General features: G+C 40.1%; 1 protein-coding gene across 3 annotated transcripts in view; it reads left to right on the top strand.

The window, feature by feature from the left end:
• The first annotated feature begins 966 nt into the window (after positions 1–966).
• The window catches only part of LOC120522912 (sodium channel subunit beta-3-like), a 51,652-nt gene continuing 30,439 nt past the window's right edge, over positions 967–22,179 (top strand). Inside the window, exons 1-2 of one of the 3 annotated variants that reach the window (XR_005632532.1) lie at positions 967–1,192; positions 4,807–5,166. Coding sequence is in view for 2 of the 3 variants with exons in the window: in XM_039743689.1 (XP_039599623.1) it covers positions 1,126–1,192; positions 4,807–5,166 (427 nt within the window). In the remaining variant the exon portion in view is untranslated. Of the gene's footprint in view, positions 1,193–4,806; positions 5,167–9,673; positions 9,890–22,179 lie in introns of those variants that run through there. The other 2 variants (XM_039743689.1, XM_039743690.1) reach the window with 2 other exon arrangements.

The raw sequence follows: 22,179 nt of genomic DNA, 5'->3' as shown, positions 1-22,179 counted from the left end.
AAACGAAAAGAACAAATAGTATAAAAAAGGTGTGATGATGATGCGCTTCTTTCGTGAGTAAACCAACAGCCCTCCTTCGAATTTGACTGTGATTCTCCGCTATAGTGCCCTATCATGATACCTACACTAGTAATTATTCTTACAGTTATGAATGTGATATATATGAAATTAATAACTAACGGTATAATAACTCCTGGGAGGCACGGTGGCTCAGTGGGTAGCGTTGCACCTCGCAGTTGAGATCCGGGTTCGTTTTCTGGGTCCTCCCTGCGTGGAGTTTGCATGTTCTCCCCGTGTCTGCGTGGGTTTCCTCCGGGTACTCCGGTTTCCTCAAACAGTCCAAAGACATGCAGATTGGGTGGATTGGCTTGGTGTGTGCCCCTGCTCGGGGTTTGTTTCTTGTCTTGCCCCCTGTGTTGACTGGCTCCAGCAGACCCCCGTGGCCCTGCCGTTAGGATATAGCGGGATGGATAATAACTCATTTTGAAAAGAATAAATCAACGCAGAACTATTAAAAGAATAAGAAAAAGTCCAATCCGTAAAGCGCGATCACTTGATCTTCATCCAGTCATTGTAGTCCAGTTCAAAGTCGCAGAGAACCTGTGAACTAAAGGCAAGACCCAACCCCGAACGGGACGCCATGCGGTTCAGTGTACACAACCCTTATGTGGCCAACTGGGGGTCACCGCTTAAGATGTCAACAGTGGGACGTGGAAAGAAAATCGAAGCACACGGAGTAAGTTATAGTGCTCGAAGTTAAAGCACAAGCGCCAGCTTCACAGACGTCCGGCCCAGGATTCGAACACAGGAATCAGAAGACATTTGGCAGCAGGGCTAATCGTTGCTACAATAACCAAATGTGCAATATATTTGTCAATTTAGGAAATGAAAGTGCACGGCTTCTTGTATCGTTTGTAGTTTTACTACTGGGTGATCTCTATATTATTCAAACAAAACGCTGTCTTTAAGTATGTTTCGATTGGACTCTTGTATTACAATATAAGAGTGATTCCACCCCAAAGAAGAAGCGGCCACTCCCGGGGAGTTGTCCACGAATTGTCCCGGATATTTAAGCAAGCGCTGCTCCCGGGGCTAGTCACACGCACAATAAACAGGTCAGAGACAATGTGGACTTATTCTCAAGCGACTCTTCTCCTGCTCTTCGCTAAATATCTTTGTGGTCTGCATACAGGCAAGTAACCATTTTCAACCGCATGCAACCATGTTGTTAGACTACGTATTTAAAGGCGTGACGGAGACTGTGCAAAGCAGGAGGGGGGCAAATACAATTCACACATTCTGCAACAAATGCAACATTTTGCTTGCCCATTGCACAAGCATTATAAAAACTGGGGTGACCGTTTTCGTTGTTAACAGTCTTCATTTCACGAAACACACTATCTGTTTAACTTTACTTTTTCAGAAACCGAACCTTACCATTATTATTGTCATACAACGGTTTTTACTAGAGAACGATTTACAATGTGCAAAAGTATAAGCTCAGACAAACTGACGTTAATGCGTTAAATAAAGCAGCGGCGCTCCTTTATTTATATGCATGATGCAGAATTGATACATAGGTATAAACATTCCGTTTAAATTGGAACAAACTTAAATATATTTTTACATACCAACTAATAAAAAACTCATTGCTTTTGAATTACACACATTCTATTCATATTAATTTACAGTAACGTGAAAATTTGTATAGTATATTGTAAAATAGTATATGCCGGGCAAGCGTACAAAATTCAGCAATGTGAGAGAAGCGCAATTATGTGGTTTTACATATCGTGGCATAACATGCACATCTAATCGTCACTGTTACAAAATTAGATTAAAACACATAAGATTCTTCTTTGTCATTAGTTTTTCAACACAAAATAAGTCAACGTACAGAAGTTAGGTTTGACTAATTAAGTGTATGATTCAGCAAGTTGTAGAAACAATTTACTGTAAGTAGCAATAATCTGATGCCATTTTCTTTATTGGATGGCCTCTTCTAAAACGTTTGAGGATTTTCAGCCATTAAATTGTAGATTTGTTGTTGTTTAGGACTGTTATATGATCATGTTTCAGTCAAACCTTAGCTGTCAGACAGGTGGGTTACTGTTTATATAGAATCTTCTTATGTACAGAGGAATTTGTGGTGAACTCAGTGATTACAAAATGTTTCATCTGATGCCTGCAAAACAGCTGTAAATTGGAGAGGATAGATAGATAGATAGGTAGATAGGTAGATAGATAGATAGATAGATAGATAGATAGATAGATAGATAGATAGATAGATAGATAGATAAAACTTATTTATTCAAAGGGAAATCTGGCTTTTTACAGAAGGTCATTAAATAAATAAATAAATAAATAAAGAAAGAAAGAAAGAAAGAAAGAAAGAAAGAAAGAAAGAAAGAATTAGACACACTATGGTCTGGAAAAAAAAAAACATCAGAATGACTAAAAAGGAAGAAAGTTAAAAATAAAAACATCTTGTAACTCGACTGTTACAGTCACAATGAGACATCATACAGACGTATAAAGGTATAAAGGAGCCCCAGTAGTGTTTCTTGACAAACTCCTGATGAATAATTCATTGGCTGAAAGTCCTCAGTGTTAGTGTGTCAAGGAAAAGATGTGCAACATTGTTCATAATGGCATTCAGTTTTGTTTTAATTATGTTCTTTGCTACTACCTCCAGTGATACAGAAAAATGTTGTGTATGCCAGTTTGCACACCCACATTAAGATGTATAAAAACCAAATTTTCATGGCAGCTTTAGATCATGCATACACATGTTTCTACTCGGTTTTGTAAATGTGCTGCACTCAGCGTCAAAGCAGTGCTAGTCTTTCTGTATGGTTTCCCTCTGTTTTTTAGATTTGCATCATTAACGTGAGCTTTATCAAAGACTTAAATGCATATCATTTACAAATTTAAGGCTCTTGATTGTAATCATTCTGTAAAAATATAATGGTGCATGGAAAGGCTAAACTATTCCACCCACCATGGCGGTTTTAGTGTTGTTAGAAGACATTAGAAGAGAGCGTGTATTTAGAGATCATACTGCTTTCTTGTCCCAGGATAATGACTGACTTCTAAGTTGATTTAGATTTCCATGATTACCCATTTCTCACCCTGCTTGCCAGCCCACTGCCTGAACAAGAGTGGTGTTATAATGACCTTCACTCTCAGGCTTGGGTGGTAGTAAATGCCGGTTATAAATGTCTCACCAATAATTGCAGAAGCCTGCTGCTCAAATGGTTTGAGCCCTGGAATACCGCTACCTCATCCAGTGGTGTTGACACTTAGACAGTGGGCTGCAATTTGCCTTTTCACATTGACTTTGATATCTGTCAGCTTCTTTGTTATTTTGGGCACTGTGCAACTTTCTGAATATGAAGTTTTGTGTGCCTCCACCAGGCTGTGACACTATCAATTTCCTTTGGTTGCTTATACCATGGCTTAAGCCACCAAATAGTATGTTTTTCCTTGCCTCCTTTTAACTGAGCAGACCTCCATTTTGCATTCACTGAAATTCTTATTTTTTGCATGTGCTTTTGCCATTGTCTTTTAACAAAACACTGAACGGAAGGGGCTATTTATATTGATTTGCATAATCAAATAGGTAAAATTCTGAGAAAATTTTGTGGTGGAGCTGTAGGCTCATGTGCATTAAAATTCATATTGATTGGGATTTATAAAGAGATAGTGCATAGAACTTTGCTTACGCACAGTTTTATGCATCTGAATTTTTTTGTGCATTCACACATTTCTAGTTTTGTCTGTATGCCACATTTGTACACATTAGTGTAAATTCTATGCAAGGTGTTATACATAATAGTCTGAGGCATACGGAGTAAAAAGAAAAGGAGATAGGACTGTTCCTTATGGTGCTCCAATGTTGTCCACATATGTATCAGAGACACAATCCTTGATAGTCACAAAGTGGATGGTATTGAATGCACTGGAAAAATCAAAAACATAATCCTCTCAGTGTTGCCGACTTTGTCAAGGTGTGACTAAACCTTGCAGATAGATGGTTGCATCCTCCACTCTATTCTTTGTCTGATTGGCAGATCACAGTAAATCTAGGTGATCTACCAGAAGAGGACTAGGTGGTCTACCAGAAGAGGACTCTTATAGTCCAGAATCAGTCTCTTAATGATCTTTATGATGTGAGATGTTTAGTGCCACAGGTTTGTAGTCTTTAGGAGAAGAGGTGTTTGCTTTCTTTGAAACAAAAAATGCAGGATGTTTTCCATGGCAGTGGCACTTTCAGGAGTCTTCATGACAGATTGAACAGATGACATAGGATACCGCAAAGCTGGTCAGCCCAGGCCTGAAGAACTTGAGGACTGACTCCATGTTGTCCCGCAGATTTGCTGCATGTAGTTTCCTCAGTTACCTCCATACGTGGTTTTCAGTTATGGTCAGCCCATACTGATTGTAAGTCACTGATATCACTGGCCATTCCATTTGAATTCGTATGAGTTGCTGATGTAGTAAAGATGGTGTGTAGGTACTGGTCATTGGAAGGAGGTGGCAGTGGGAGGGAAAATCTATTATAAAATTGGTTCAGGGTGTTAACATTTTCAGCATCCCCCTTCTAGGACCTGAGCCCTGGATTGATTGACTATGTAACACATGTTATTTTTATAGTGTTGACCCCAATTCTGTTTAAGAACTAAGATTTTTTTAGTTTCACTAGATTTGCCATCACAATCAGAATTATGATCCTGTGAAAATATTTTTAATTTCATTGTTATTAATAAGCTGCATGCTTCAATATAGTTTGTGCTTTATTTGCAGACCAACAGCAGACTGCGGCCCAGTATCCAGAACAAATAATAACAGACACTGGCAACTCAGCTCAAGTATACTGCATTCACACATTACCTGGACTTGATCATTCCAACAGCATTGTGTACTGGCTAAGAAAGTATCCTACGTTAAACACAATTACTACATTTAGAGGAAATTCAATGATATATGTCTCCAAAGAGTATCAAGATAGAGTTACAGTTCAAGGAGAGATAAGAGGGAATATTTCTCTTTTGATCAAGAACCTGACAGTAATTGACTCTGGAGTTTATGCATGTGAGATTGTCAAGACTAATCCACCTCCATCACGGGTACAGAAAGGAACTGGAACTAACATCACAGTGACAGGTAAGGTAGTTATGGTACCATATTTATTTGGTATATTTGTTTTATCATACACAAATTTTGTAGACCTATTTAGGGTAATGGGACAAGATCACTTGTCACTTTTTATAATGTTAACCACCTGTTGAGAGTCATTTATGACTTTAAAAAGCAAAACTGAGTCAAATAAGAAAACAAACAAAGTAATTAATTTATAGTTTGCAATGAGGAACAACAGAGACAGTCATTCTATTCTGACCACTTTTCTTTACACTAGAATCCCTGAAGCCTACAAAACAACTTGTAATCTCGGCCCATCTAAATTCCTTTGCACCTTTCCATCAGCATATTTTGTTTATGTAAATGTGTCGATCAGCCTGCTATCCCGTCCGCTCGGCAGAGCTCGGGCAAAAAGTTCTCCCAGCTCAATGCTCCTTATTTATGTGTGTGGTGTGACTGGATTTGTATAGGGTAAATAATTCAGTATACTGTTATTTAGAACACATGCATTTCATGTGTGTTCTGTGTCTACAAAGATCTGTGTAAATGTAGGATGAAATACAAGGCAGGAGCTGTTGAACATATAACTAAAAAAAGAAATGTTTTTCATATTTCAGTAATAAAATATGAAAAAAAAAAAAAAAAAAAATTTTTTTAAATATTTCAGTAATATCTCCCCATGGGCTCACCACCTATGGGAGGGGCCAAGGAGGTTGGGTGCAATGTGAGTTGGGTGGTGGCCGAAGGCGGGACCTTGGCGGTCTGATCCTCGGCTACAGAAACTGGCTCTTGGGACGTGGAATGTCACCTCTCTGAAGGGAAGGAGCCTGAGCTAGTGCGCGAGGTGAGAGGTTCGGCTAGATATAGTCGGACTCACCTCGACGCACAGCTTGGACTCTGGAACCAATCTCCTTGAGAGGGGCTGGACTCTCTACCACTCTGGAGTTGCCCCGTGAGAGGCCGAGCAGGTGTGGGCATACTTATTGCCCCCACTGGAGCCTGTGCATTGGGGTTTACCCCGTGGGCGAGAGGGTGGCCTCTCTCCGCCGGGTGGGGAAGGGTCCTGACTGTTGTTTGAGTGTATGCGCCGAACAGCAGTTTGGAGTATCCACCCTTTTGGAGTCTTTGGAGGGTTGCTAGAGGGCATACCTTCTGGGGATTCCCTCGTTTTGCTGGGAGACTTCAATGCTCACGTGGGCAATGACAGTGAGACCTGGAAGGGCGTGATTGGGAGGAATGGCCCCGATCTGAACCCAAGCGGTGTTTTGTTATTGGACTTCTGTGCTCGTCATGGATTGTCCATAACGAACACCATGTTCAAGCATAAGGGTGTTCATATGTGCACTTGGCACCAGGACACCCTAGGCCTCAGGTCGATGATCGACTTTGTGGTCGTGGTCGTGGACTTGCGGCCATATGTCTTGGACACTCGGGTGAAGAGAGGGGCGGAGCTGTCAACTGATCACCACCTGGTGGTGAGTTGGCTTCGATGGTGGGGGAAGATGCCGGTCAGACCTGGTAGGCCCAAACGTGTTGTGAGGGTCTGCTGGGAACGGCTGGCAGAGTCCCCTGTCAGAAGTAGCTTCAACTCCCACCTCCGGCAGAACTTCAACCACGCCCCGAGGGAGGTGGGGACATTGAGTCCAATGGGCCATGTTCCGTGCCTCTATTGTTGAGGCGGCTGACGGAGCTGTGGCCGCAAGGTGGTCGGTGCCTGTCGTGGCGGCAATCCCGAACCCGTTGGTGGACACCGCGGTGAGGGATGCCGTCAAGCTGAAGAAGGAGTCCTATAGGACTTTTTTGTCCTGTGGGTCTCTGGAGGCAGCTGATAGGTACGCAGGCCAAGCGGAACGCGGCTTCGGTTGTTGCTGAGGCAAAAACTCGGGCATGGGAGGAGTTTGGAGAGGCCATGGAGAACGACTTTCGGACGGCTTCGAGGAGATTCTGGTCCACCGTCCGGCGTCTCAGGAGGGGGAAGCAGTGCAGTGTCAACACCGTATATAGTGGGGATGGTGCGCTGCTGACCTCACTCGACGTTGTGGGTCGGTGGGAGGAGTACTTCGAAGACCTCCTCAATCCCACTAACATGCCTTCCAATGAGGAAGCAGAGCCTGGGGACTCTGAGGTGGGCTCTCCCATCTCTGGGACTGAAGTCACCGAGGTGGTCAAAAAACTCCTTGGTGGCAGGGCCCCGGGGGTGGATGAGTTCCTTAAGGCTCTGGATGTTGTAGGACTGTCTTGGTTGACACGGGGACAGTGCCTCTGGATTGGCAGACCGGGGTGGTGGTCCCCCTCTTTAAAAAGGGGGACCGGAGGGTGTGTTCCAACTATAGAGGGATCACACTCCTCAGCCTCCCTGGAAAAGTCTATTCGGGGGTTCTGGAGAGGAGGGTCCGTCGGATAGTCAACCTCGGATTCAGGAGGAACAGTGTGGTTTTCGTCCTGGTCGCGGAACAGTGGACCAGCTCTTCACCCTTAGCAGAGTCCTGGAGGGTGCATGGGAGTTTGCCCGACCGGTCTACATGTGTTTTGTGGACTTGGAAAAGGCATTCACCGTGTCCCTCGGGAATCCTGTGGGGGTGCTCGGGAGTATGGGGTACCGGACCCCTGATAAGAGCTGTTCGGTCTCTGTACAACCGTGTCAGAGCTTGGTCCGCATTGCCGGCAGTAAGTCGAGCCCGTTTCCAGTGTGAGTTGGACCTCGCCAGGGCTGCCCTTTGTCACCGATTCTGTTCATAACTTTTATGGACAGAATTTCTAGGCGCAGCCAGGGTGTTGAAGGGGTCCTGTTTGGTGGACTCAGGATTGGGTCACTGCTTTTGCAGATGATGTTGTCCTGTTTGCTTCATCAGGCCGTGATCTTCAGCTCTCTCTGGATCGGTTCGCAGCTGAGTGTGAAGCGGCTGGGATGAGAATCAGCACCTCCAAATCCGAGAGCATGGTCCTCAGCCGGAAAAGGGTGGAGTGCCCTCTCAGGGTTGGGGGAGAGATCCTGCCCCAAGTGGAGGAGTTCAAGTATCTCGGGGTCTTGTTCACGAGTGAGGGAAGAATGGAGCGTGAGATCGACAGGCGGATCGGTGCGGCATCCGCAGTGATGCGGCTCTGCATCGGTCTGTCGTGGTGAAAAGGAGCTGAGCCGTAAGGCAAAGCTCTCAATTTACCAGTCGATCTACCTCCTACCCTCACCTATGGTCATGACCTATGGGTAGTGACCGAAAGAACGAGATCGCGAATACAAGCGGCTGAAATGAGTTTCCTCCGCAGGGTGTCTGGGCTTTCCCTTAAAGATAGGGTGAGAAGCTCAGTCATCCGGAAGGGGCTCAGAGTAAAGCCGCTGCTCCTCCGCATCGAGAGGAGTCAGATGAGGTGGCTCGGGCATCTGATCAGGATGCCTCCTGGACGCCTCCCTGGTGAGGTGTTCCGGGCACGTCCAACCGGGAGGAGGCCCCGGGGAAGACCCAGGACACGCTGGAGGGACTATGTCTCCCGGCTGGGCTGGGAACGCCTTTGGGATTCTCCCGAAGAGCTGGAAGAAGTGGCCGGGGAGAGGGAAGTCTGGGCCTCTCTGCTTAAGCTGCTGCCCCCGCGACCCGACCTCGGATAAGCGGAAGAGAATGGATGGATATTTCAGTAATAATTGACAAAATGTAGACATGAAGTGTATGGTGTGTGAGGACTGAATTCCAAATATCAAATAAACACTTTCACAAAAGGTACAAATATTCTAAAACAAGTGTGCTGCATTCACTCTCAGATCCCTCTATCCACACGTTCTCCTTTCCCCACATAAACTGATGCTGGCAGTGTACTGCATGTACTGACAGTTTTGCTGCTACATCAGACACTTGGCAACAAGTAAGGGCAGACATACCCATTGATGAGTAGGGGTTAACATTATGTACTTGATGGGGTTTGGACTATCCCATCCAACATTGGAAGTTCTGTGATGTTACATTGGCCTTGCAAAGCATCATGGGGCACTAAACAAAAGTCATGAGAGTCACATTCACTATTTCGCTTCAAAATGAGAATGTCCTCATAAAAATCAAATAACTAGTGCAGCACTAGATTTTGATAATGTGTTAAATCAGCATAGGCATACTAACTTTATCTGTTTAATGTTCTAGCCCATCCAACCAACATAGACCAACACCTATCACCAGGTTTTCAATTATTTAAAACACAACTAGAGAAGTAATATAGAATAATAATTAATAAATTAGCTGTCATACCTTACAGGGGTTTCTGTCTTACCCCAAATTGTCTTTTCAGAGGGCCTACAATGTTTATCACCTTACTTGGGTTCAGCTTCTGACACTCAGTTGGTGTTGACTTGTCTATTGCCACTCTTTGGGTCACTTGAAACACACACCACAACCTGACCACCTCAGTTTAGTTTTATTTTTAGTATGTTCCATTTAAACTAAAACAGAAGTCTTGTGGTAAAGAAAAGGTCAAAAATGTATTATTGTCAAAGGGACCGGAAGATGCTGTTCAGCTGGTATAGGGGTGTGAATTAATGCTTTCCACCTGTTGCCTTCTGCCCCTGAAGAAAGCTGCCACGAGGTGTGCAGTCACTCATATGTTTACTTTAAGGACTGAAAGCTTGAGATTAATTTGTGTATCAGAATCAAAAGAAAAAAGGAACAAAACCTCAGTGAAACTTCAAGATTGGAGATGATTTGTGCTTACTGTCGAATTATGCTTTTCCTGTTTGTTTCAAAAGCTGCTTGCACTCGACATGCAGGTAAGTATTCAGGCAGACCCTGATGTTTGATGTTTGGGTGCCCGTGTTTGTTTGTACTATCTATCTATCTATCTATCTATCTATCTATCTATCTATCTATCTATCTATCTATCTATCTATCTATCTATCTATCTATCTATCTATCTATCTATCTATCTATCTATCTATCTATCTATCTATCTATCTATCGCCAAATACTCACTAAAGAGGGCATTTTAATGAGGGTGATACTCTTACATGGAGGACTAATTGAAAGATGTATAGTAGAAAAAGTCCTATTCTGAAGTGTTATCATTTGATTTGGATGATACAACTTCAACATGGAGAATTCTTTATAAACTGCAGAACAGTGGGAGATTAAGTTTTTCACCTTTAATACTAATAATCTCTTAAATTGTGTTGGATGCAAAATTCTTGATAGTTGACAGTTTTGTGAAACTTTCTAAAATGTTTCTGTAGTTTATCAGACTGAAACAATTTTTTTTCCATTTTACTATTTATTCTTCAAAACGATTTTTGAAAATAGTCACCACACAAAACAAAGTGTGTATTTGTTACATTTATGGGATATTATCACTACTTTCAGTATCTGAAACATTGCTATGAAAAAGAAAAACACAGAAAAACAGCTGTAAAATATAAAGATGAAAGATTATTTTACTAAAGTAAAAAAAGGTATTGCGGATAACAGATGTGCATATTGTAGACTTGCAGGTGACAATTCATTTTTTCGTCTTGGAGAAAATAATGTAATAATGTAAATCACAATTTACAGAGTACCATTTTTAGGTATTTGTTTCAGATATGTAATTTTATTTTGAAACAAATAGCCACAACATGTAAAGCTGTAAAATTTTTTGGAAAAGTTTATATTTATTCAATGAAGTGATTTAAATCAAAAAAGACTTTTAAGTCTATTTGATAGATGAACTGGACCAATAAGTCAATACAACTAGACCATCCATTATCCAACCCGCTATTTCCTAACTACAGGGTCACGGGGGTCTGCTGGAGCCAATCCCAGGCAACACAGGGTGCAAGGCAGGAAACAAACCCTGGGCAGGGCGCCAGCCCACCACAGACAACTAAACCAGATACAATCAAACACATACACACACAGTAAAATCCGTATGTTACTGTGTTGTGCAAGTCTTCATTTTGCTTTCTTTGTTATCTTCATTACTTACTGTAGGTTAATTATATGTTTCTTGACAAATTTTTTTTAGTAGTTTTACTTTTAATATAAAAGCTTAACTCATAAATTAGCTTAACTAATTACTTAAAAGTAATTTTGTTTTGCAGTTTATCTCAAAGGGGTCACTGGAAACAAATATACAGTATAGTAAAAAAAAAATAGTTATAATACATTAACTAGCTGTTATTCAGCTTCACTTGGGAAATTTCCTAAGCTAATGGGTGTCAGTTATAGTGTCATTGGTTAATCAAATGCATCAGAATTACAATGTAACTAATTGAGCACTTTTTGGTTCATGATATTTGGTATTTCATCTATTTATTTATTTATTTATCAATCAGGGCTAATATTATAATATTACTAGTTCACTTGAGCTCCTTATTCTGGAATATGCTAGGTTGCCCATGAGTTAAACAATCCTGCCATAAATCAGTTCCTGCTTTTCCCACTGACTGACCGTGGCTTTTGTTATTAGTCACTGCAAAACACAAATGTACATGCAACTTTATTTTTTGGAATATAAACAGGTAATCAGTAGGAATAATGGGAATTTTGGGTATAAATACAATTTCACCAAGTAGCAAATCCTGTACAAATGACAGCTTCAATCAGGTTTAAATATAACACTTTGATCTGTAGTCTTGTACCAATACAAAGTTTGGGAGGGCTCGGATCAAAAGCAACATGCAGTGAATCGTGATTTCCCTTAACTTATTACACACATCATTGAATATGTTTATAGACTACACATTTACGTGGTGCAAGCAATGAACTGAACATTTTAATAGGGGTGCATTGTTATGACAAAATTAATAACTGCCAATTATTGCCTTTGCTTTTAGAATTGCCCATATTAAATTCAATTAACAGTACAATGAAGAAGGCTCCTTGCCTTGCCAGCTGCATATCATGTATTCTCTTTACACACAGTACAGTGCAATGTTCATTGTGTAGGAAACCACTTAAAAAATTAACATGAAATTGTTAAATGCTGGATTAGTTGAAAAATTAAAAATTTAACGTATAATCATTTTTCATTTTTATTTCTTACAATAAAAATACCTCACACTTACAAAATTCATTCTGCTATTTTTAATACAGTAAACAGAGTAAATTACTGATATGCAAATATTTATTTAATAAATATAAGCATCACATAAACATTCCTCCCTTTTTTTTCCAAATTGGTATTTCTTCTGAAAAAACAGCCTTTACCAAAACTCACCATTGAAAAATGTAAAATGTGGGAAAGTGGGGAATGTTAAATTTGGGGTTCTGCTTTATTAAGTAAAGAAATGTGTATGTAAAAATTAAAGTACATGATAAAATCTTAAATGACAATAATATAAATTAAAATATTCATGTAAACACAAACTGATAGTGATGTTATACATGTATGTAACACATTATATGTAACAATATTAATACATAGCACGCTGGAGAATTATTCTGATAATAAAATATTGTTACATGCTGCTTACAGGCACAGTCCTTGAGTCTGCGTCCTCCAGAGCCGTCCTCCTTCTTCAGGAATGTATCATAATGAAAGACGCACTCATTTAAAGAAGCAGCACTGCAAGCATCTGCTTTGTCGCATATATTCCTCATCAATGTAATGAGCCGTTATGCTCAGGGATGCCTCTATGATCCTACTCAACCACAAATATGTCTTCATTTGGTGCATAAAGTGCTTCTTGTTTAAGATACATTTTGATTTTTATCTGACATTTGGAATAAACTAAATGCAATGTGACTTCAGAAGAATAATTGTAGGAAGGGATGACTTGTCTTACCTTGGCTGTTGATCATTTTTTAAAACCTTCGCTGCACAGTTTTAAATGGAGCCTACTATGTAGATAAACAAACCATGATTACTGCTGTTGTCTGACTTAACTTTCAATAGACTGCTGTATGAGGATATGCATTAATTTAAACAGGTAATTAATGTTTGTCTGTGTCATAGGCCAAACATACTAGGAAAGTAGTGCTGCTTGCTTAGCTTTCATGCTCTCTTCATACTGGACTATGTGGTTGAATTTTAAATGGCTGTATAAATGTTTTCCTGCAGTTTGTTTTAATAGTTTGCACATTATACTTTTGAAAAGAAAATATTTCCAAATTTTGAATGACTTCATTTTGGAAATGTCTAAAAGGTATGGATTTTTCTGTTGTGGGGAGGGGAGTTAACCCCTAAATACTAATATATCAAAATGTTTCTTAGCAGATACCTACTGGCTAGAAGTACAATCCTGCCAAATGTCTGCTTTTTAACTAATATATATTGTAATAAAAAGAAAATTCGACAGCCAGTCAAAAAAAATTTTGGGATACCGCCCCATATATTGTCCAAAGGACAGGTCAAAATAACAGTGAAACATAAAGGGTTCAACCAAGCATTTGACAACCAAACATTGAAAATAGGGGGGTATTTATACAGAAACTCAAAATGGCTACAGGAAATTAATTGGGGGAAATGACGCCTTGGCTCCAACTTGATTGTGACGAAATTGAGGAAGGACGGAAGGACAAGTTGGCCATTTTGGCTCCGCGTTACGGTTGTTTATTTTTCATCTTTGCTTCTAAGGGAAGAGAGAGAGAGAGAGGTTAGCACTCTTTTGTAGCCCTTCGTCTTGCGACCGTCTACTCACCGTGGATTTTGTCGACTGTCTCCAAAGCGTGTGTGCGTGACAATATATAATTTATATAAACATTACATAAATATATAATATATAATTGATATAGGGCGGCACGGTGGCACAGTGGTAGCGCTGCTGCCTCGCAGTTAGGAGACCCGGGTTCACTTCCCGGGTCCTCCCTGCGTGGAGTTTGCATGTTCTCCCGTGTCTGCGTGGGTTTCCTCCGGGCGCTCCGGTTTCCTCCCACAATCCAAAGACATGCAGGTTAGGTGGATTGGCGATTCTAAATTGGCCCTAGTGTGTGCTTGGTGTGTTTGTGTGTGTCCTGCGGTGGGTTGGCACCCTGCCCAGGATTGGTTCCTGCCTTGTGCCCTGTGTTGGCTGGGATTGGCTCCAGCAGACCCCCGTGACCCTGTATTCGGATTCAGCGGGTTAGAAAATGGATGGATGGATAATTGATATACATATATATAAATTATTTTGGAATCTGAGAACAAATCAGTTGTTGCATTCTGTCACTTTATCATAAAATGCTGAAACTATTTTGCTATGTAAACAGCTTGGCATCTAAAGACTTTTTATCTTTGATATGTAGCATCAAAATTATAGACAATGATTTTAGTGTTTAGGGTGTTTCAAAACAATAATAAGAGCAATAGAGATTTTAGTATTGAAAATGTACATCTTAAATAATATCTCTTTCAGTTCTGGTCTTATGCACAAAGTACACCAAGAGCCTAAAACTGATATCATAATGATGATGTCTGTCATCATTTATTATTTATCTAAGCTTGTTATAAATTTTCAAAGAGCGTGACAAAAAAGGGCCCCCTTCTGAATCAAAATTGTGACTAGTTACGTCAAAACATGACAATTTTCTTCTCATTATTGTTCACATGGATCTCATTCATGGGAGAACATAGCATGTAAATTACACCATCAGTCAGGAGCCGAGAAAAAAAATGACTTGATGTTGGCAAGAGAGAAGAAAACACAGGTAAATGATGTATTGCATAAGCCATTAGTATGTGATATATTAGTAGAAGTGCTTTGTTTGATATGTAACCTCACTGACTAAATGGACGGCTTTTGATCAATTGGCAGTGACAAGGTTTTGCTTAGCCTGCTTATGAATATATACATCCCTGAACAGCTTTACAGCTTAGCTCAGATTACTGCATTCCCAAAGTTTTTGTTTATAACTGCAACCTTTTGTGCATTTCAGTTAATTGGTGGTGTGACGTTGTTGTTGTCAGTCCAAAACTATAGATAATGATAGAATCAGGCATCTATTTCTACAATTGACTTCAAGTATGCTTTGTTGTATTTAATTGTTGATATTTATTTTTTTAGATTTATTGCATGTAGTTGTAAATGTCCTTAATGCTCTTAGTATTTTAATTTAAGTTGTGTTTGCATCAATACTCCTGTTAAAGGTACTAAAATTAGTGTTAATCGTCTTCTTTTTGTTCATTTACAGTCTAATGGCTACATAGCAGAGTAGATTCTGATTAGAGAGGAGAGCAGTAAAGATGTGCAAAAAAGTTTTGATTTGGGATGGCAGGGACACAAACAGAATTTTGCTTAGGACCCCAAAAAGGCTTGACTGGCACTGGCCCCTTCAATGCATTCCTATTGTTCTAGAGGTGCATGTGTGTGGTGTGACTTCAGCTGCAGGTGGAATCTCCTTTCGCACCCTACGCAACTGTGTTTGACCGTATTCAGGCAAAGATCCCAGTCACTCCATGGGAGAAAGATTTTCCAAGACTAAGGTCATAAAACTTATGAAACCGTTTCTGGACAAAGGCAGAACCATAACAGCAGAGCTTCCATCTGCAGCTGAAGTCACTCCAGTACACATGTACTTTGTGAGCATGGACGTGTCGATCAGACAGAGGAAGCTCTGCAGTCTACTTGTGACTTTATGGTATAGGAAGAAAAGTAAATAAATATAGGTAAATACCATTCGATCTGGCTTTTATATAAGTTACATATACATGGTTTTCATATAAAGACCATCACAAAACATAATCATAAACAAGAATTTGCACGATACCTTGGCAAGCTCCGTAAGCCGTGCAGTTTCACTGAAGGACACATGTGGGGCAGACTGATTGGCAGGATGACACCCGACCTTTTGATTCATCCAAACGGTGCCATCTTTCGCCTTTACACCTGGTGCAGCTGTGTTGTTCTTATGTGTGAGTGGACATTTCTTGCAGGGAGGGCTTCTGTTCTCTTTCTCCGATGTAGGACCCTCGTCCTCATCTGAGTTCACCTCTGCTATAGCACGTCTTTATTTGAAAACAGCAGTGTCAGATCGGGGAGTGAGTGAACGTGACTGAGAGAATAAAACGGAATTAAAAAAAACAAAAAAAAACGGTAACCTTTACAAGTACCACACATTTTCACCGGCTGTTACACACTCAAATCAAATGTATGTTTTTATTCTATAATAGTTAAGAATAAAAGCAGCTCACTACCCAAAATGGAGGTGTCTAGGATGAAACCTATGACCTTTTGATTACCAGTCAGCAGTTCTTACCACTGCATCACCAAAGCGGTCGTATGAAGTGCGTATCAATGTCACACCCGTGAGTTCTTTTTCTGCAGTTATATTCTTGAATAAAAGTGCACTTGTTTTGTTATACTTGTACCTTTTGTGAAAGTGTTTATTTGATATTTGGACTTCAGGCTTCACACATTATGCACTTCATGTCTACATTTTGTCAACTATTACTAAAAAATGAAAAACATTTCTGTATTAACGATGTGTTTACATATATTGTTGTAGACACAGAACTCACATGAAATGCATGTATTCCAAATAACAATATATTATTTACCCTATACAACTCTGGGCAACTCACAAGCATGTAAACAGACTTGAGATGAGTGAACTTTCTGCCCTTTCTGCATTGGTGGGGGGCGGAATGTGGATAGCAGGCTGCTTGCTGCTTGTGTTGATCAACACATTTACAACACAAAAGACGTTGACAGAGAGAGACGACTGGATTTAAGGTGGGCCGGGATTACGAGTTTTTTTGTCGGCTTTGGTAATTCTAGTATTAAAGAGTGAGCTGTAATCTAGAAAAGAAAATATTCTTCACTCTACCACAGTTTCTCAAGTAATGTTGTTTCTGTTTAGGCTTTAGTTTTAAGTTTGTTTAACAAGTTTGTATTATCCTTTTATTTCTGATGATTGTCACTTACCTATTTAATGTTACAAAAGCATACTTTTCCCATTCACCAGTAAAAGACTACTCACTCCCAAAATTACACTCACCACTCAGCAAAGCATTTGTGAAGCCACAACACGCACAACCTTGAGGCGGATGGGCTACAACAGCAGAAGACCCCACCGGGTACCACTCATCTCCACTACAAATAGGAAAAAGAGGCTACAATTTGCACGAGCTCACCAAAATTAGACAGCTGAAGACTGGAAAAATGTTGCCTGGTCTGATGAGTCTTGATTTCTGTTGAGACATTCAAATGGTAAAGTCAGAATTTGGCGTATACAGAATGAGAACATGGATCCATCATGCCTTGTTACCACTGTGCAGGCTGGTGGTGGTGGTGTAATGGTGTGGGGGATGTTTTCTTGGCACACTTTAGGCCCCTTAGTGCCAATTGGGCATCGTTTAAATGCCATGGGCTACCTGAGCATTGTTTCTGACCATGTCCATCCCTTCATGACCACCATGTACCCATCCTCTGATGGCTACTTCCAGCAAGATAATGCACCATGTCACAAAGCTTGAATCATTTCAAATTGGTTTCTTGAACATGACAATGAGTTCACTGTACTAAAATGGCTCCCACAGTCACCAGATCTCAACCCAATAGAGCATCTTTGGGATGTGGTGGAATGGGAGCTTCGTGTCCTGGATGTGCATCCCACAAATCTCCATCAACTGCAAGATGCTATCCTATCAATATGGGCCAACATTTCTAAAGAATGCTTTCAGCACCTTGTTGAATCAATGCCACGTAGAATTAAGGCAGTTCTGAAGGTGAAAGGGGGTCAAACACCGTATTAGTATGGTGTTCCTAATAATCCTTTAGGTGAGTGTATATAGATCCTTTGTTTATTTATTTGCAAGAGCAAGTAAAATTAGGTTTTATCCAGTGTTGAAGATGGGCAACTGAGATGGCATTCCACCAGCAGCATTGCTGTTTTTCAAATTTTTTTTAATTATTTTAGATATCTTGCATTTTGTCCAATAAAGAAAAACAACTTAAATAATTTAAGGAAAAGTAGGTTTATAAAGAGTCAGAGAAATCGAAGTTGAAGCCAGGGACATGGGAGGAAATTAACAATCTTGGCCAGCCGGGCATTTGAATTGTCATGAGCTCCCAGTCCACACACTTTTTTATCTTTTGGCGGCCAAGTGCCCAGTGCTGCCCTGAGCAAAGCAGAAAGTGAATCTATGAATGAAGAGTCATCTCATTTATGTTGAGTAATAAAACCAGGGGACCCTCCATTTCTGAATGAAACTTCTGAAACATTTGCTTTCAAAATCTGGTCCTTAGTGGGTTTGTGACACCAATGGAAGACTACTTCACAGATGATCATACATAAGATCTCTCTGATCTGAAGACACTGATAATTAATCTGGGGGTGGATATGCAGGAACGAAGGACAAAAGAATGAAATAGTTTGCTTAGGTAATCAAAAGGAGCAGAATGAAGGAGCTTGGTGCACACCTAGATAACATTAAACATATGTTTTCAGCCTGCATTGAACAGGTAGAAAAAATGGTATCATCTGCTAAAAATAATTGCACCTTTAAAAAGTGAAAGTAAAACAGTTTATATTAAAATGACAGAATCTGAAGGCAGATTGAGAGGAGAAATTGTCACAAAGATTAAAGGAGCTGAGGCTAGAAATGCAATAAAATCCTATGCAACATCAGTAAAGAAAGTCACAAAATTGAAAATTGTCTACATGGTAAATGCTCCCAAAGGGCATTCATTGAAATGAAAATGTGCTATTCCACATCAGAGGCAGAAGAAGGTAAAAAATATTTTTAAAATGTGAAGTTTTTTTAATTAGGACTTCACATTATTATATAAGTGTAACACAGGATACCTGCACTTAGGTATATCCACTTCAAGCACCACTTTACTCACGTCATAGGCTAAATGGTAAGTGCATTTCTAACAGTGTGATCCCTGACAGCATCTTTTAAAAAGTGTGAATATACTGTATTGTGACGGATGGACAAAACCCTTGCCTAGTCGGGAGCCATTGGTTTCAGCGCTTCTGCCACACCTGGAAGTGCTGCCGGAACTCGGTCAACAAGCACCCGGAGCACTTCGGGTGCCTTAAAAAGGAGTTAGCAACCTCTACTCTGGGTACCAGAGTCGGTGGTAGAGGACAAAGCTTGCTGGAGGAGAAGTGGCAGTGAGAAAAGGGCAAAGAGAGAAGATTATGTGTGCCTTGTGTACTGAAGAGCTGTGCTGTTAAGGTGGGAAGCAGGTGGAAGCTGTTTCCACATGGAAAAATAAATGTATGTTGCACCTGCACTTGTGTCTTGCCTATCTGAATTATTAGTGTAAAAACATGATTTATTAGTACTGTACCACCAAATATCATGACAGTCCTTGAACTTACATAACTGCTGGCATCAGTTAGATTTCAGTTTCTGTTCTGTTTCACTCTGTCTTTGAAAATGTTCTGACACACTTCCGTCCAAATGTGTTATTTAATCTTGCACCCTAATGCTAGCTCAAAAATATACTCTCACACACCTGAACACTATAAATAGCAAAAACCATACACATTAGAGAAAAGCAACACATAGCTTGATTTTGAATGCTGACTTAACTTTTCAAAGTTAAAATAGCATTGTAACACCAAAACAAAAAAAAAAGCAATGAAAGCAGCACATCAACATTAAACGAGAGCCTTGGATACAAAATGCACATTTGCAGGCAGACTTTTGGCCTATGTCTTATGCCTTAGCTCTTCAGCAGTGTCCAAAGGCTGGATGAGTCAATAACCTCCAAAAAACATCACTCAGAGGTGGAATATCGTGTGAGACAGATAGCGTGCGTGCAAGTGATCAGCAGGGTTATTGAAATGTGATTTATAATATTAGTCCAATAAACCATACACTTGGATATACTGTATGCCTCCTTTTCCTTCTCTTTTTCCTTCTCCTTGTCTCTGTAACATAAATATTTCTGGATATTTCTGGTTATGTATGTTCTATTCCTTTACTGTTTTGTGTTTATATCTAGATGTTCATATTTTATGAGATTTTATGAGACCTGAACTGCACACAGTGCTTGGGGGTTCTCCTAGGTCTATTTGAGCATGATCATCATTTGGGGAGGGTTTAATGAAGCATGATCATTGAAGTGGCAACCCATTACCAATACTTGTGACACACTGGTGGCAGCCCACAACCCAAAAGTGGTTGAGAAACACAGTTCTAGATGAGCCTGTACTAATTTAGAGCCTATTTGAATCTATAGTGACACCAGGTTCTTTACTTCTGACTTAATTTGCAAGTTTTTTTTTTAACTTAGGGGTCATCAGGGATGATATTTATTTAAAGAGAATGACAAGACAACAAAAAAGGTTTGGGGTCCAACCTGGCACCCCATATACTTGGATTACAATGAAAAAAGGCAAATAAACAATGAAAATGTCTCTTTAGACAAGAATATAGAAGGAATTGGCAAAGATGACAGATCTTCTGGTTTTCTGTTCTCCTGGCTGGAAGGGGTGGGTCCAGGTGGCACCAGATGTGACATCAGCAATATCCTAGCTGTCAATCATCTGGTTTTCAGAGGGAGGATGAGAGAAAGGCTTTAAAACACAACTTCAACCCCATGTTGTGGTGGTATAAGTAAAGTCACTACAGCCCTTATATATATATACAGTATATACACACATATATATATATATATATATATATATATATATATATATATATATATATATATATATATAACTGTGTCATACATTTACCTAAGATAATTTATGTTATGTTTAGAATTGATCACACCTAAATGGACCTTGTAAAATGAGAATGATAAAAGGTTTAGAGTTGATCTCTGAATCACAGCCAAACATACTATTATTAATTTTTAATGTGTCGTTACCAAGACTTAGAATGAATTGCCTCACTGTTAGGTATGAGTTAAACTAACATAGCACACTATCTGGAAGGTCAACCACAGTCTAAGTCAGTGATTGCCAACCACTGTGCCGCGGCACATTAGTGTGCCGTTAGAGATCATAAGGTGTCCCGTGGAAAATTATCCAGTTTCACTTAATTGATCTGAAAATGATTATTTATTTACCACAAATAACTTGTCTTCATTTGTCTATGCGACAGTGACAGGCGGAACAATTAAATACTCTTCCACTGGGTGGCAGCAGATGGCTAAATAATCTGTGTATCTACTTGTTGCCATTCAAACAAAAGAATTAATGATGCTTCAGCTGTGACAGCAGTGATAGCGATGGATAAATATCTGAAAAGAAAAAGTACACAATCCGAACTGGGTCCTGGAGAAAATTGTGACCCAGATGAAGGCCCTAGTATGAGCAGTGGTCAGAAGAAAGCAAAAAAGGTGCGCTCAAGACAATCCAATGAAAGTTATCTTTCCTTTGGATTTACTTTTACCAGGGAACCAACTGAGTCGATTCTGTTACGCTTGGTATGTGGGGAAAAGCTGTCCAACAGTGCCATGGTTCCTAGCAAACTTCAACGCCATCTCCACACAAAACACCGATCACTTCAAAACAAGAACACAGACTATTTTATTCAACTTCGTGAACAGACTAAGAAACAAGCACCTCAGTAAGGAAAACCACAAAGATGAATGACAGAGCTCTCAAAGCTACCTACCAAGTTGCTGAACTCATCGCCAAATCAAAACAGCCACACACAGTGGCATAGACATTAATACTACCTGCCTGCAAAAACACTTTAAATGAGATGCTCAGCCCTGGCGCTCTTAAAGATATAGCCCAAGTCCCTCTCTTAAATAATACAATTGCTAGACTTATTGATGACATGTCTGCAGACATTGAAAGAATTGTTTTGGAAAAGTTGCACGTCAGTGGAAAATTTGTATTGCAACTCCAAGAATCTATGGATATCAGTAGACATGCACAACTTTTGGCAAATGTGCGCTTTGTAGACGGAGACACCATCAGAGAAAACTTCCTGTTTTGTAAGGAATTGCCAGAAAGAACAACAGAAGAGGTAATTTTTCGAGTTGTATCAAAGTACCTTGAACAAGGAGGACTTAAGTGGGAAAACTGCATAAGTGTTTGCACTGATGGAGCAGCCGCCATGTTTGGGCGCACCAAAGTATTTGTAAGCAGAGTGAAAGAGCAACATCCAGATGTTATTAAGACGCATTGTTTTCTGAAAGACATTACCAGCTGACCTAGCTCCTGTATTGGACGATGTTGTGTGCATTATAAACTT

This window comes from Polypterus senegalus, chromosome 2, assembly GCF_016835505.1.
Source record: "Polypterus senegalus isolate Bchr_013 chromosome 2, ASM1683550v1, whole genome shotgun sequence".
Lineage (NCBI taxonomy): Eukaryota > Metazoa > Chordata > Cladistia > Polypteriformes > Polypteridae > Polypterus > Polypterus senegalus.
The sequence above is the reverse complement of the archived record's forward strand: the minus strand, read 5'-3'. Positions and strand labels throughout refer to the sequence as shown.